Source organism: Humulus lupulus, chromosome X, assembly GCF_963169125.1.
Source record: "Humulus lupulus chromosome X, drHumLupu1.1, whole genome shotgun sequence".
Lineage (NCBI taxonomy): Eukaryota > Viridiplantae > Streptophyta > Magnoliopsida > Rosales > Cannabaceae > Humulus > Humulus lupulus.
In genome coordinates, this window is record NC_084802.1 from 136494324 (window position 1) to 136511864 (window position 17541).

A 17541-nucleotide genomic window follows, 5' to 3' on the forward strand; every position below is an offset into this window, starting at 1 on the left:
ATCAGATGACATATATAGTAGTTCATAGAAACCTAAGGATTAAGATCATCGTGTATCTGATCATCTTTGATGTGTCTGATTAATACTATGAAACAATGTTTAAACAAGTATTAACAAACCACATCTTGTCCAGTTCTATAAATCACTATATATAAAGTACCTTCACTAAAGTATCCTACTACACTAGTGACCAAGATCTAGGTCACTTGTATTCATAATACTAGCGAACCGTACTAGCAGTAATGTATCTAAAGATTCCATAACTTTATTTTACTGCGAACTGTTTGAAGTTTATTATCTTAATCTTGATATGAGATTAAGGCCACATAGATAAACTTTAGAATTTTTTTATATTTACTTAATATTATCAACATAATATCTGACGTAGACTATATATATAACAATAATAATTTGATTCAATTTTTTATTTCATTTAAAACATTTGTCAACTACAATTGCTTTAAGGGCACTATTCCCAACAATAGTGAATGTCTTAGACCACCAGACTTGAGCTTTCTAGGAAGCAAATTAAGTCTTGAGTTGAACAATAATAATTGCTCCCCTTTTTCAAATTCACGGGGTTGGATATGCTTGTCATGCCACCTCTTCTTCTTTTCTTTATAGAGCTTGGCATTCTCATATGAAAACAAACACATCTCTTCCAATTAATCAAATTGTAACATTAGCTTCTCACCATCAAGTTAAAAGTTGAGAATGCGTTGTTGAAGAGCCCAATAAGTTCTATGCTCAAGTTCAATCGGAAAGTGGCATGCTTTTCCAAACACCAAACGATAAGGAGACATACTCAAAGGAGTCTTTAATGCTTTTCCGAACACCAACCTGTTGGAACAATCTTTACAAATTGGATTCACCACCTTCTTAAAAACATGATTGATTTCTCTTTTAGACAATTCAGCATGGCCATTAGTTTGACGATGATATGCGGTAGCCACCATGTGTTTCACACTATACTTAGCCAACAAACCAGCTAACAACTTGTTCATAAAGTGAGTCCCCTCATCACTTATAATAGCCCGTTGGAGTTCAAAATCGAGTAAACACATACTTTTGCACATAGCATATGACTACCATTGAATTATAGGTGGGATATGCAGCGACTTCAATTCATTTAGAGACATAATCAACAACCACCATGAAATACATATTACCATATGAATGCGAAAATGGACCGATGAAGTCAATTCCCCACACATCAAACAATCCCACCTCCAGAATATTAATTAAGGACATTTCATTTCTCCTTGAGATATTTCCAACATTGACAACGATCACATCTAGCAACATGAGATTAAGCATCCTTAAAAAGAGAAGGCCAAGAAAAACCCGACTGTAAAATCTTGGCAGTAGTGCATGTTGCTCCAAAATGTCCACCACAAGGAATAGAATGGCAATGAAACAAAATATCTTCTACCTCATGTTCAAAAACACATATTGTGATTATATGATCCACAAATTTCTTGAATATATAGGGCTCCTCCCAAAAATAAGACTTCACATCATGCGAGAATTTCATACTTTGTTGGCTTGTCATCTCCGGTGGCATTAATTAAATAGCCAAATAGTTAGCAAAATGAGAAAAACAAGGAAGCTCGTGATAATATTTTACCTCAGAAACATGCTCATTAGGAAATGTCTCATTGATGGGGACAAGAGAGTTGGAATCTTTATCATGCTCACTTTATTTTCCACCCCCTTTCTATCTTAAATCTCAACATCAAACTCTTGAAGTAGAAGCACCCACCTAATAAACACTAGCATTGCATCTCTCTTTGCAATCAAATTCATAATGGTTGAATGGTTGGCATAGACAATTACCTTAGTAACCACAAGATAGGACCGAAATTTTTCAAAAGCTAAGACAATAGCTAGTAGCTCTTTCTCGGTCACATTGTAATTTAATTGAGCCCCCGTCAAAGTTTGACTAGCATAATAAATGGAATTAAACACCTTGTTCTTTCACTGCCCCATCACAACCCCAACTACATAATCACTAGCATCACACATCAACTAAAATGGCAAACTCCAATCTAATATAACAATGATAGGACTTGAAATTAATCCCTCTTTGAGCTCTTGAAAAGCCTTCAAACATGATCCATTGAAATGGAATGGGGTGTTCTTCTATAATAGATTGCAAAGTGGCTTGGAAATCTTAGCGAAATATTTAATGAATCTTCAATAAAAATCGACGCGGCCAAGGAAGCATTTCAATAACTTTAATTTTTTCTTTGTCAACTTTAATTCCTTGCTTTTACACTTTATGCCCTAAAACAATTCCTTCCATAACCATAAATGGAATTTTTCCCAATTAAAGACTAGGTTTGTTTCTGCACACCTCTTCCACACCTTGGCCAGGTTGCTCAAACTATCATCATAGGAGTCTCCAAAGAGAGAGAAATTATTCATGAATACCTCTAGAAATTGCTTAATTATATCAGTAAAAATGGCCATGAACTTAATAGGGCTCACCCATGAACTTTCTGAGATAAGATAAATAATTCAAGCATATAACAACTTATTGATCTCCTTCTTCACCACTTCCTTCATGATAGGATTTAGCCTACGTTGTCCTTCAATAGACCCATTTTCATTATCTTCAAGCAAGATCTTAAGCATACACAAAAAATGACAAATACTTCGAATGTCTGCAATAGTCCACCTAATTTCCTTCTTGAACTTTCTCAACACCTCAAGCTACTTTTCATCATGTTCCTTAGCCAACTCTGCTGAAATAATGACAGGAAAGGTATAAGATGGACCCAAATAAGCTTAAATCAAATGGCAAGACTTTAAATTCTAACTCAGGTGGCTCTTCAACTGATGGCTTTTGGGCCTTGAGCCCCCTAGATTATAACTCCAATGATACTATTCTCAAACTCTTTTGAAGGCTAAAAGTCTACCACTTATACCACTGAGCATTCTTCAACCTCATCAAGAAATTTAATGCCTTAAGAACATTAAAAGTCACTTTTTCATCTTGAACCCTCATAGCGAGCTCACCCTTTTTCACATTTATCAATGTTCTTCTTGTTGCAAGTAATGGCCTTCCCAAAATAATATAAACCTCTCCAACTGCCTCATAGTCTAGCAAAATAAAATCAACGCGGAATATGAACTTGTCTACCCTTATTACCAACACACCTTGAATCTTCCCATCTGGGCGAACAAGAGATCTATCTGCAAGTTGAAGAGTAATTGTAGTAGCCCTGACATCTTCAATCACCAATTGCTTGAAAACAGACATTGGCATCAAGTTTATGCTAGCACCCTAGTTAGACAAATTCATCCCACAATAAAAGTCTCCATTAGTATATGGAATGGTGAAACTCCCCGGATCTTTCATCGTCGGTGGCAACTTGTTCTACAAAAATAAACTACACTACTTGGTAAGAGTCATGCTCTCAAACTCCCCTAACCTTCTCTTCCTTGTAAGGATAACTTTCATAAATTTCACATAGTTAGGCATTTTCCCAAGGGCCTCCACAAGTGCAATGTTGATGCACATGTGTTTCAAGATATCTAGAAATTTCTTGAATTGAGAATCTAGCTTTTGCTTCTAAAATAATTGAGGAAATGGAGGCATCTATGAATTTGACCTTTCTAGGCTACTTTGTTGCAAAAATTTTGCAGCATTCTGGGCAAAGGCATATTTTGGTACACTATAAATTTTTGTATCTTCTTGAATCTTCTTAATATTTTGGATTGAAGAGGGCTCACCCTCATGCCCAAATTTTGTCTTGGTGATCTCCAACTCTTTCCCACTTCTCAAAGTGATGGCCTTGCAATGTTCTTTGCTAACATTTCTTGGATTATTGGTATCATTTGGCAATGCACCATGGGGTCTATTTCTAAGATCATTGGCTAGCTACCCAACCTGTTTTTCTAGGTTCCTCAATGACGTTGCTTGACTTTGAATGATTTCATCAATTTTTTCCATGTAAGCCTCATTCTTGGCTATGGGGTTTCTCATCAAATTTTATAGAGAACTAGATTGTGCACCTTGTTGTGGCCTTTGTGGTGGGTCCTGCTGATGATAGCCCGATGGATAAGCAGGTTTATTGAGCATAGATGCACTACTTCAGCAAGCTCCTTGACCTCCCCAAGAAAAAATTTGATATTGCCTCCCACCCAGATTGTAAGAGTTGGAGTATAGGTTATTTCAATTGGCATTTTTATTCCCCAAATAAAATATCGATGCAAGATTTGAAGGAAAACTATCGAAAATGTACCCATCTCCACAATAAATGTATAAAACTTCCATTATTTTCCCCATAGGTCTTGATTATAGAATACTCCCTATACTCATGTTCTTTAGGAGATTGGTCGTAGACGAAACTTGAGCAATCAAAGATGTCAAAGCATCAACTTCATGAACACCTGCTACTTTTCTCCCCGTTGAACCCCTTGTGTTAGACCATTGATAATTATTATTGGCAAACCGCTCCAAAATCTCAAATGCTTCATTGTAAGACTTGGAAAGAATAGCCTCATTAGTCAAGGCATCCATAACCATGTGAGTGGAAGCATTGTGACCATTATAGAATGTCTCCATTACAATGCAATGTGGAATACCATTGTGGGGAAACTTCCTAAAAAATTCCTTGAATCTCTCCCGAGCGTCACACACATATTCATCCTCCAATTGTTTAAAAGAAATATTCTCATTTTGAAACTTGGCACTTTTCGTTGGATGAAAATACTTCATCAAAAACTTATCTGCAAGATCATTCCATGTGGACACTGAATCAGAAGGAATTTGCAACACCTTAATTTGACTAATAAATATAAAAAAATATTTAAATGAAAGTCTAAAAATTTTATTTTGAAAATAAATCATTAAAAGTTACAATTATTCAACAAAACATGCATAATAGTCGAATCCGAGTTATTAAACAAATAGAGTTAAGTGAAATATAAAATTTTAACAATAAAGTGTTGGCATTCTCAGTCTATTTACCCTATAAAATACTTACTTGCGGACGTGGCAAGATTAGTGTGCATGTGGGTTGCACGTGATTTTTTAGTGATTACATCCAAGTTGACTAGCGACCATAAGAGAAGTTGATCGATGGATTTAAGAAAGATGCTGAACAATACGGCAGAAGATGTGCTGACATATGCGACTAGGTTTGGTCATGGTAACGAAGCCAAAGTTCAAATACAGTTATAAGATAGATATTTTTAAGATATTTGTCCCTATTTTTTATGATTTATGTTATTATTGAAACAAAATGTAGGCACGACCCATTGGCCCATATGTATGTCCTTGAGTCTATAAATAGGACTCAAGGGACTCATTGAAAGGGGGGCAATAATTTGTATTCAGAGAGAATCAATGTTTTCTATACACAAACTTTTGCATCCTTTTTTGGAGCTTGTGAAACTCAGTAAACCCTAGTTTGCTGATCGCAGGTTTCATAATACATCAATAAAAACACTAAGTGGAAGTAAGTTATTACCAATATCTAGGGCTGATCCACTATAAATCCTGGTGTCGTTTAGTTCTTGCATTCAGCTTACAAATCTTTATCGTTTTTGTGACTCCGTTTCGTTGCCTAAATCATCATTCAACATTTTGGTGCTTTCATTGTGAGTTGAACTCAAGACCTTCAATAAAATCAATGGCGAAAACTACCAGGAAAACAAGGCAGACTTTTGGAAATATGCCAAGTCAACCTCCTCCACAAGATGTACTGGAGGATGAGCCACAGGTGGAATTGGAAAAGGAGGAGATGGATGCGGAAACCTTGCGAACAACTTTGATTGTATTGCAAGTGGAATTAGCTAATCAAGAGAATGTGGCTAAGACAATGGTGCTGCAGCAAAGGGAGATTGACCAGTAGTGCCAAGAATTGTATGAGCGACAAGTTGACATGGATTGCCGACAGAGGGATGCCATTGCGGCCTTAGAAGCTACCATTCAATTGGCACGAGGACAACTTGCACCTACCGCCCAACCGGATCAGCCACCCAGCACTCACCCTCAACAAAATCCACATTTAGAGCATCCCCAGTATCACAACAATCCACCACAACCAAGGAATCCTCAAGGACCAGAGCAACATCCTGTTGCTTAACAAGAGGGACCAATCAAAAATCTTGAGCAGCAACCACCCTCTCGGGCTGGTCGAGATAACACTCAGTAGCAAAGGCAGAATAGGGCCGAGCAGCATTGCAGAAGCTTTAGATGCCAGATAGCGGGGGAGCAAAACCATCCTAGCAGGGGACAACATTCCTCAGGAGGTACCGACCAATGTAGGCCTCCCCCTGTCTATCGAGACATACTAGCAGGGAGAGAGAGAAATAGTGCGAACAGCAGGTCGCACACTCATAGTTCACAATTTAGAGATGGCCACAATTTAGGAAGAACGTTGGTCGACAATAGGAAGAGAGGGGCGAACAAAAAATCCCTCCACCAATGGAGAACCGATCGATAAGCCAAAATACTGGGGGCAACCTAAACAACCCAATGTCTTTGATCGACTTGGTGCAAGCGAGCAAAGGCGTAGAGATGAAGACTTGAGGGATGTACTCAATTCACCAAGGGAAATGCATGACGAGTATTTCCCCCAAGCTCCAGTCACTCCAACAATACCAGATGCTGTACAAGCCCAAATAGAAACCTTGAATCATGTCATGCAATAACTGGTTGGGAATAGAGTGTCCCATATAGAATTTGATCGAAGAAAGGGCACTCCATTTGTTCATAGAATTGCTGTGGTAGAGACTCCAAGAAAATTCAAGATGCCAATACTACCCAACCTCACAGGAGGGGAAGATCCTGTATCTCACGTGAACAAGTTTGAGATACAGATGGACATCCAAAAGGTGTCAAATGATGCTCAGTGCAGGATCTTTCCTGCCACTTTATCTGAATCTGATCAGGAGTGGTATTTCAAGTTCGCTCTAGCCAGTATAGTGTACTAGGAGATGTTCATAAAGGAGTTTTACGGACAGTTCTATGTTGGTCGAATACACCCAACAAAGGCCAATCAGTTGGTCGAGATTCGACAGAAGGAGGGAGAAACCCTAAAAGGGTATATCCAGCGATTCATGTGAGTACCTGTCGGGCCAAAACTGTTGGAGATGAGGGAAAGATGATGGCGCTCACGGCTGGAGTACGGCGCTATTCTCTCCTCTTGAGTAGTTTGCAAAAGAATGGAGTCAAGAGCACTCAGGAATTTCTAGATCGAGCAGACAAATATATCAAGCTTGAGGAGGCTATCACCAATGAAGGAAAGTCTCCTATTGATGATCAGGGAAACAAAGAAGATACCACCAAAGCTGCCAATGGGTCTGGTAAACCCAATGGAAACAGAATAAGTAATGAAAAAAATGGGGGAAGAAGGGCGAACAACGAACCGAGAATATCTGATAGCACGCGCCCCAAACAGAATAGATATGAACCAAGGTTCACCAATTACACTGCCCTGGTCGATAGCTGAGCTAAAGTATATCAGGCCAGTCATACCACCATTCCCTTAAGGCGGCCAGCCCCGATTAGAAAAGATATCTCCAAAAGGGACATGACCAAGTTTTGTCGTTTTCATAATGACTATGGTCATGAAACCAATGAGTGTAACCAACTCAAGGACAAGATCAAGTTCCTTATACGAAAAGGACATCTAAGGAGCTACGTATGAGCATGTGGAGGTTCTCAGCATGAGGCTCAAGTCGGCAACGAGTAGGCACCTGTACGCCAATGCTCGCCTCCTCTACAACTAGCTCTGGTTGTGGGTACATTGTTGACCATCTGCGGAGGACCACATATAGCAGATGACAGTGGTAAGGCAAGGGAAAGATATGTCAGAACCCTACGTCACGATCAGGACATCGAAATTGTAATTGTCCAGGAGCGAACTCCCAAAAAGGCTCAAGCAGAGGAAGAATCAATAACTTTTTGAAAGCTAGATGCTAAGCATGTTCGATTTCCCCACTCAGATCCTCTGGTCGCGAATGTTCAGATCGCCAACATCATGGTAAAACGAGTGTTGGTAGATATAGGAAGCTCGATCAATCTTCACTGGAAAGAATAAAATTATAAGTGCAAGATTTAGAGCCATGTAACCAAACCATTTATGGTTCTTCTGGCGAAGGGCTTGCACCAACAGGGTCGATCAGACTCCCAGTCACAACTGGAGCTGCACCTACAAATAGGACATTACTCGCTACATTTATTATAGTTGATTGTCTATCTTTATATAATGTTGTGATTGGAAGACCCTCACTCGTTGATCTACGAGTTGTAACTTCGGTCTGGCATTTCGCCATGAAGTTTCCAACTAACACAGGAGTTGGGAAACCAGCGAGAAGCCAGAGAATGCTTCAATTCCTCGATTACAAAAGCAAGATGAGGTGGATCGGGAGATAGCGCTGAACAAAGGTTGTTGGTGGTAAATGAAACACAAGCCCAATCAGGTGAACAAGTCAACTAATAGGGCATTGCCCAGAGTGAGGATAGGGACATAGATTCTCACTTCAGGGATTTTGAAGAAAACATAGGACCCATGGTGGACCTTGAGTAGGTCCAGTTAGAAGAGAAAGATCTGACCAGGGTTTTGAAAGTCGGTAAAAACTTAGAGACAACAACGAAAAATGAATTGGGGGAGTTTTTGAAGAAACACTAGGATGTCTTTGCCTGGTCACATAAAGATATGATTGGGATAGACCCAACGGTGATCAGCCATGTCTTGAATGTAGACAAAAGCTATCCACCTGTACTACAAAAAGAAGGTTGCTCGACAAAGATAGACCCAAAGCACTAAAAGAAGTCAAGAGGCTAAAGGAAAATGGATTCATCAGGGTAGCGTTTTATCCATCTTGAGTCTCTAATCCCGTACTAGTTCCCAAGCCAAATAGTAAGTGGAGGATGTGCGTGGATTTCACAAACCTTAAGAAAGCTAGCCCGAAGGATTGTTTCCCACTTCTAGGAATCAACCAGCTAGTCGATGCTACATCAGAACACTAATTTTATCATTCATGGATACATACTCCAGTTATATTCAAATTAGTATGCATCCACCTGATGATGATCACACTAGCTTTCGAGCAGATACATGACTTTATTGCTATAAAGCAATGCCTTTTGGTTTGAAAAATGCTGGTGCAACTTACCAGCGACTAGTCAACCATATGTTCAACAAACTGATTAGCAATAACATGGAATTATACGTCGACGATATGCTGGTCAAGTCAAGAAAGGCTAAAGAACACATCAATGACCTACATGAATGTTTCAACATCTTGAACAAATATCAGATGCAGTCTCCTAGCAAATATCTTGGTCAAGTCAAGAAAGGCTAACGTGTTCCTTTGGTGTTGGATCAGGGAAATTTTTGGATACATCGTAAACTCACGAAGAATCGAAGTTAATCCTGAAAAAATTCAAGCACTGATCTAGATGCAGTCTCTTACCAAAGTTAAAGATGTTCAAAGCCTAACCGGAATAATTGTGGCCCTAAGTAGATTCATATATAAGACAACGGAAAAGTGTGTCCCATTTTTTAATCTACTCAGAGGCAACAAAAAATTTAAATGGACTGAGGAGTGCGAACAGGATTTTCAAGCGTTAAAAGCCGACATGTTGCAACCGCCAATTTTGTAAAAGCCGGTCGAAGGAGAAACTTTGCACATCTACTTAGCAATAACAGAGTATGCTGCTAGTACTGTTTTAATTAGAAAGGTAGACGACATTCAAAAAGCAGTGTACTACGTAAGCAAAAGGCTAGTGGGAGAAGAACTACGATATCTGCCCACAGAGAAATTGGCTTATTGCTTGATACTAGCGTCTAGAAAGCTGTGACCCTACTTTCAGACTCACCCCATCATAGTGCTTACCGACCAGCCACTACGACAAGTCTTACAAAAACCCGAAGCCACTGGTCGGCTACTAAAATGGGCAGTCGAGTTAAGGTAGTTTGAAATTTCCTATGCACCACGAGCAGCTATAAAGGGACAAGCCCTAGCGGAGTTCATTGCAGAATTCGCTGGACTCCCTGCCAGTGAACCAATAATGGATACCGATGAGAAAAATAAAACCCCTACCTAGAAGCTGTTCATAGATGGATCTTCAAACGGGCACAATACGGGGGCGGGGGGGGGGGGGGGGGGGCGCAGGGCTGATTTTAATCACACCTGATGAACATTGGTTTCATTGTGCGATCAGATTCAACTTTACAGCCTCCAATAATGACGCCGAATACGAGGCATTGCTTGCAGGATTAAGACTAGCCAAATATATGGATATAAAGTCAATAGAAATATATAGTGACTCTTAGCTAGTAGTTAATCAAATTATGGGAGAGTATAAGGCTAGGGGTCTTAAGATGCTGGCTTATTTGAACAAGGCAAAGGATTTACTGTCACAGTTTGAGAAGTATACACACCAGCAAGTACCTCACGATCATAATTTAAACGCCGATGCCATAGCCAAATTAGCAAGCACTAAAGATGCTGACACTCTGAGTATAGTACTAGTCGAACATTTGTTGGCTCTAAGCATTCAAGTGAAAGAATCCTCGCTAATTGTACAAGTCTCAGACACATGGATGACTCCCATTATTAAATATCTCAAACAAGGAATATTACCAGCAAATAGGAATAAGGCGAGGATACTTCAAAGACAACCGACTCGATTTATTTTGGTCGATAGTGTCTTGTATAGATGAGGATACTCAATGCGTTTACTACAGTGTGTCTCTAAGGAAAAAGCTAAGAACTTGATGCAAGAAGTACGTGAAGGTTCCTGCGGAGATCACACTAGGGGGCAAAGTTTGTCAAAGAAAATTTGTTAAAAAGTGTGATAAGTGCCAAAATTTTCCAAGATACCACGAGCAGCCCCAAATGAGCTCAAACAGATGCAAAGCCCATGGTCGTTCACAGTTTGGGGGATTGATCTGATCAAATCTTTGCCTACAGGAAAAGGGAATGTCAAGTATATAGTAGTTGCTATTGACTACTTTACTAAGTGGGCTGAAGTTGAGCCATTTGCAACAATCACGACCAAGAAATTATGGAATTTCGTTGTCAAAAATATAATATGTCGATATGGGTTGTCGAGGAAAATTGTCTCAGATAATGGCACACAATTTGACAACAATATTTTAACTGATTTATGTGAACAGCATGGTATTGCAAAGAGTTTTTCGTCAGTAGCTCATCCACAAGCCAATAGACAGGTTGAAGCTGTTAACAAAACTCTGAAGGACACACTGAAGAAAAGGCTCGAAGAAGCAAAGGGGGCATGGCCATAAATATTTCCAGAAGTACTCTGGTCATATAGAACATCTCTCCGAATAGCAACAAGCCATACACCACTTTCCTTGGCCAATGGGTATGAACCCATGATACAGGTTGAGTTGGATCCACCATTGCATAGAAGGCTGACATACGACAAGAGCACGAATAACCATTTATTAATGGAATCTTTGGACTTGGTCAACAAAAGGAGAGAGCAGGCTCAACTCTGAGTTGCATCTTACCAGTAAAAGGTTGCTCAATATTTTAACTCTAAAGTATGCGAAAGAAAGTTTAACGTGGGTGATTTGGTACTTAGAAGACTTTTTCTCAACACTCGAGACCAAAATGCTAGAGTACTCGGACCAAACTGGGAAATTCCATATCAAATTGAAGAAATTCTTCCACAAGGCACATATAAACTTGCACGCTTAAATGGATATCTCGTTCCTCTCTATTGGAATGGAGAACACCTACACAAGTATTATCAATAAACAATTCTTTTTAAACAGTTGGCTTGTATTAATTTTAATTTTTACAAGTTTGTGAACAAGGGTTGGTCAATTATTGATTGGTCACTTATAAGTGTATGATCAATTTTGATCACTCGTACAGACACGATTTTGTCCATTCTATTACTAGAAATAAGAGGAACTGTGTGCGGCCAGTTATTCTTGCCAATTATTGTATTTATTACAAGTAATTTCTCATTACGTGTGTTGTTTTGCTATATTTTCATTAATTGTTTATAAAGTACACGAGTAGTAATGTTCGAACAGGACTTGGTCATGGCAAGTGACCGAGAACCTTGAGCTCCTCGATCACTTGGGGGGCGTATAAGATACTAAGCGAGCAAAGCATATCAACAGACATATGTCAACACACGAGCAAAAGAAAGGAAAGCATATTACGACACTTAGAGTATTTTTCAAAAAACTTAGTTAATTTTGTGAAGTCTTCATAAAGTCTTATGCTAAGTTCGATCATAAAAGTAGATGTTATAATAGCAATGAAAATGTTTTATAACATCACAATGAAATTTCTTTACATCACGAGCAATTGCTGCTCGGATGTAATTAAAATAATAAAAAGGAAAATGCTACCTCAGGCAGCAAAATTGTCTTAACATCATGAACTATTGTTCAAATGTTTTAATTACATGAATAAAAAAAGTTACTATGCAGCTGAAGGAGGGTCTTGCTGAGACTAGTGGTCGATTGATGTTCCAGTCTCTTCTTCAGCACCATCAACGCCTGTCGTCGGAGAGATTTCAGGAGAATCCGAGGCATTCTGGTTATTCCTTTTGATGGTGAAATCTCATCAACGAAATTAGATCAGAAAACTCAAAGATGTGTATCGAGATATTTAGATAAGAACTTAGAATAAACTTAAGGAGAGGTAAACACAGATCCACAATGGAGTGAGCCTTTGTATATTGCTTAATAGCCTGAGTGTACAATGAGTTTTCCAACCCCTTTTCTGGAGGGGTGATGATCTATTTATATTGGAGCTCTAATGGCTCCTCATACATTGTGGTCCCAGGGGACAAGATTGTACATAGGTACATTATCAGGGTAGTGGCACAGGTCGTGGTGGAGCTGAAGGTCATGGTGTCTGCCTATTACATAGTCAGAGACATGCATGTAGTGCTTCCACTCTTTGTACAAATAAGTACCTCCACTACCTGTGTTATATAGATGTCAGGGTCACACTTCTATCCTCCTCATGGTCATACGTCCAGAACCCATACGAGCAGAAGGTCATGGTGTCGGCCTGGTACATAGTCAGAGGCGTGTTAACATGAACGATATACTCAGTCATCTGCATTACTATTGGCTTGATACAAAATAGTTCTTAGGTCTCTCCTAATTCTCCTTGTACGCTCCTTCTAGAGGTCTTAGACCCCATACAAGTACGCGAGGCGGGAGACCATGGTGGTGCGAGGCATCTTAGGGGGTCGTGGGACCATGGTGGTTTGAGGCCATGGGAGCCGCGAGAACATGGTGGTGCATGGCATATGGATGAGGTGGGGTGAACCTCACTTGGAGCGAGGCTCATTGGCGATGCCACTGGTGCACTTGCACGAGATGGCACATGGGCGAGGCAGGGAACATGGCTATGTGAGGCGCGAGGCCTGTTGGTGCACCCGCTTGAGATGCTGCCTGGGCGAGGATGTTGGAGCACCTCCGCGAGGCGCTGTCTAGGCGAGGCTGTTGGAGCATTTACGCAAGACGCCGCCTCGGCGAGGCTGCTGGAGCACCTGCGCGAGATGCTGCCTGGGCGAGGCTGCTGGAGCACCTGCGCAAGATGCAGCCTGGGTGAGGCTCGTGGAGCAACTGCGCGAGACGCTGCCTGGGTGAGGCTGGTGGAGCACCTGCGGGAGACGCTGCTTGGGCGAGGCTGCTGGAGAACCTGCGCGAGACGCTACTTGGGCGAGGCTGCTAGAGCACCTGCGCAAGACACTGCCTGGGCGAGGCTGCTGGAGCACCTACACGAGGTGCTGCCTGGGTGAGGCTGCTGGAGTACCTGCGCGAGACGCAGCCTGGGCGAGGCTGCTAGAGCACCTGCGCGAGACGTTGCCTGGGCGAGGCTGTTGGAGCACCGGCGCGAAATGTTGCCTGGGCGAAGATGCTAGAGCATCTACGCGAGACGCTGTCTGGGCGAGGCTGCTGGAGCACCTTCGCGAGACGATGCATGGGCGAGGTTGCTGGAGCATCCGCACGAGACACTGCCTGGGCGAGGCTGCAGGAGCATCTGCTGGAGATGGCACTTGGGCGAGGCCCATAGGTGCGTAAGCGGCCTCGCGAGGCATGGTGCAGCATGGTGCATACGTGCGAGATGGGCATGTCTAGGATGTAGCCACTATTGTGAGGATCAAAGATTCAATCATTTGATCCGTGGCCTCTTGAGACTACCTCGGGAGTGTGTTACATTTTCTTTTGGCTTCTATAGAGGTTATTTTGTGCAATGTGGCCCATCCTCATATGAGCATTTAGGCCTTAGGCTCTAGGCTAACCCGAACTCTATAACTTAGCTTGTGTTGCTCGTTGGGTCAATTCTTTCACGTTTGCAGACCCTTACTCATTTCAATACAGGATCATGTATTTTTTCTTCTAGTGTGGATTTTTGGTATCCACACTTGCCCCCCAGTCTATAGGGAGGCCTTTAGGCGTTCTTCTAGACTCTTCTCTTTCTTTCTTTTTTTCATTATTATTATGCTCGAGGTCCTTTTGAGCCCACGCGAAGGGGTTCGATAGGTCTCTCTTTGGTGCACCTTAATTGTATCTATAAGGATATGTTAACCCATTGGGTTCTAGTTACCCTTTTATATATTTTTGCGCACGCTTATTATTTCTTACGAGAAGCGTCCTTCTCGTCATTAGGCATAGTACTATTTTTGCAAGCGTCTTCTTTGAGACCTTTTTTGCAAGCGTCTTCTTTGAGACCCTTTTGCAAGCGTCTTTTTCGAGACCCTTTTTGGCAAGCGTCTACTTTTAGACCCTTTTTACAAGCGTCTACTTTGAGACCCTTTTTCCAAGCGTCTACTTTGAGACCCTTTTAGCAAGCGTTTACTTTGAGACCCTTTTTGGCAGGCTTCTACTTTGAGACCCTTTTTGTGAGCGTCTACCTTGAGACCCTTTTTGCGAGCGTCTACTTTGAGACCCTTTTTACAAGCGTCTACTTTGAGACCCTTTTTGCAAGGGTCTACTTTGAGACCTTTTTAGCAGGCGTCTACTTTGAGACCCTTTTTGCAAGCGTCTACTTTGGGACCCTTTTACGATTTTTGAGGTGAACTCCTCTCAGGTCTGGACTTTTATGGCTAGATGGTCCTCGTCCAACTTTAAACTTTGTCAGTGACCCTTCTAGCATTACGTCCCCTTCTATATGGAATCTTCAGACGTATTGGTAGTGGGGCGACTGGAGGAAGCTTCGTTTTCTTCAACATGCGAGTTCTTATGGCTTTCTCCCACACATATGTACTTCTATTCTCTTTTAGAGAAATCATCTAAATTCGAAACTTCTCTTTTGAGCATGTTACCCCACACTTGCTTCCTGGACAAACTCCAGCTGTAATAGCCATCTTGAGCTCCGCTTTGGTCAGATTTCTCACCTTTGTTGCCTCCATATTGAACCTATGGATATAGTTCTTCAGACTCTCATTTCTGCCTTGTTTTATGTTAGCGAGGCTGGTAATCGGCATAACGTAATCGCTGACCGGATGGTGCTGTTGAAGAAATTTGTCAGAGAATTGCTGCCATGATTTGATTATTCCTGGCCTTAACCTCCTGAACCACTTGTATGCAACAACATTGAGTGTAACAACAAAGAAATGAAATTTTGATCTGTTGTTGACCCCTCTTAACCTCATCAAGTTATTGAAGTAGTCTAAGTGATACTTTGGGTCCGTAGTACCCTCGTATGGAGTCATGCAAGGCTCTCTAAGGTTGGTGGGCATTTTCTTTGCCTGGATCTCCCTTGTGAAGGGCGAATCACGGTCAAATTCTTCGTCATCTTTGTGCCCCCCAATTGCAGTGGTATTCTTACCTCGAGGGCTTCGCATTTTGGTGTCTAGTCCCCTCCTCTTTTTGCTTGAGGGGTATCGCGGGTCCTCAGACTGTACCCTTGCTTTGGTTGTGTTCCTCGGGGGAGTTTTACTGGTGGAAAGTCGGGTTCTCCCATCATCTACGGGGACAGTGTTTTCCCCTTTTTTATGCTCCTTCTCTTTACGCTTAGGAAGGGGTATGCTCAACTTTCCTTGCAGTAGGTCGTTTAAGACCTCCTGCATGTTCTCTATCGTGGTTTCCAGCCTTCGAGTCTTTTCATGTAACTCGTGAATATCATCTTTGTAGAAGCGAGTCCTTGAGCTGGAACTTACCGAGCGTACCCTCGGATCCTTGCCTGGCTCGTGCATCGATGGACCTGGGTCTTGGTGGCCTGAGCATGGTGCCACCGAGGGGCGGTGAAGTGAATGCACTAGCGGGTTTGAATGACCTCTGTCAGGCCGGATAGCTGGGGGCGATGCTTCCTTCTCCTCCCTTGGGGGAAGAGATTCCTTCGGTCTACCTCCATGCTTAGGCGGAGGGGGGTCTCCCTTGGAAGCCCTCCGCTCTACTCCATCCTGGCGAACCTCATCATCTTTTATTTTTCGTAGGCATTTTGAATGTCTTAGCATCTTTCTATGTTGGAAGTGATGAAAGAACGTTGGCTTGATGCTTGTTCTTCCCACAAACGGTGCCAAACTGTTGACGGTGAAATCTCGTCAATGAAATTAGATCAGAAAACTCAAAGATATGTATCGAGATATTTAGATAAGAACTTAGAATAAACATAAGGAGAAGTAAACACAGTTCCACAATGGAGTGAGCCTTTGTATATTGCTTAATAGCCTGAGTGTACAATGATTTTTCCAACCCCTTTTCTGGAGAGGTGATGATCTATTTATATTGGAGCTCTTATGGCTCCTCATACATTGTGGTCCTAGGGGACAAGATTGTACATAGGTACATTATCAGGGTAGTGGCACAGGTTGTGGTAGAGCAGAAGGTCATGGTGTCGGCCTAGTACATAGTTAGAGGCATGCATGTAGTGCTTCCACTCCCTGTACAAATCCGACCTCCACTATCTGTGTTATACAGATGTCAGGGTCACGCTTCTGTCCTCCTCATGGTCGTACGTCCTGCACCCGTACACGTACGGGTGCTTTGTACCCGATGGTTATTCTCGCATCTCCAAGGCATGTATCTGCTCAAATCTATCCCACGTTCTACTAATTGAAGGAAAGCTTGTGTGTTAACATTAACAATATACTCAGTCATCTACACCACTATTGGCATGACACCAACTAGTTCTTGAGTCTCTCCTATTGCTCCTCGTGCGCTCCTTCTAGAGGTCTTAGACCCCATACGAGTACGCAAGGTGCGAGACCATGGTGGTGCGGCTGCAGGACCATGGTGGTGCGAGGCCATGGGAGCTGCAAGACCATGGTGGTGCGTGGCATATGGATGAGGTGGGTTGCACCTCACTTGGCGCGAGGCTCATTGGTGATGTCACTAGAGAACTTGCACGAGATGGCACATGGGCGAGGTAAGGGCCATGGCTGCGTGAGGCGTGAGGCTTGTTGGTGTACCCACACGAGACACTGCCTGGGCGAGGCTGCTGGAGCACCTGCATGAGGCGCTGCCTGGGCGAGGCTGCTGAAGCATCTGCGCGAGACGCCGCCTGGGCGAGGCTGCTGGAGCACCTACGCGAGACGCTACCTGGGCAAGGATGCTGGAGAACCTGCGC

The 17541-nt window shown here is 42.1% G+C and overlaps 1 protein-coding gene and 1 non-coding gene across 2 annotated transcripts; one reads left to right on the top strand and one right to left on the bottom strand.

Annotated features, from left to right (window-relative positions):
• Positions 1-701: 701 nt before the first annotated feature.
• On the bottom strand, positions 702-1064 carry LOC133806300 (uncharacterized). Its single transcript, XM_062244421.1, has one exon. It carries the CDS (start codon positions 1062-1064, stop codon positions 702-704), a length of 363 nt encoding a protein of 120 aa, XP_062100405.1.
• Positions 1065-4589: 3525 nt separating this feature from the next.
• On the top strand, positions 4590-4695 carry LOC133807482 (small nucleolar RNA R71). The gene has a single exon (XR_009879394.1). It is a non-coding gene; the product is annotated as a small nucleolar RNA R71 (small nucleolar RNA).
• Positions 4696-17541: the final 12846 nt, after the last annotated feature.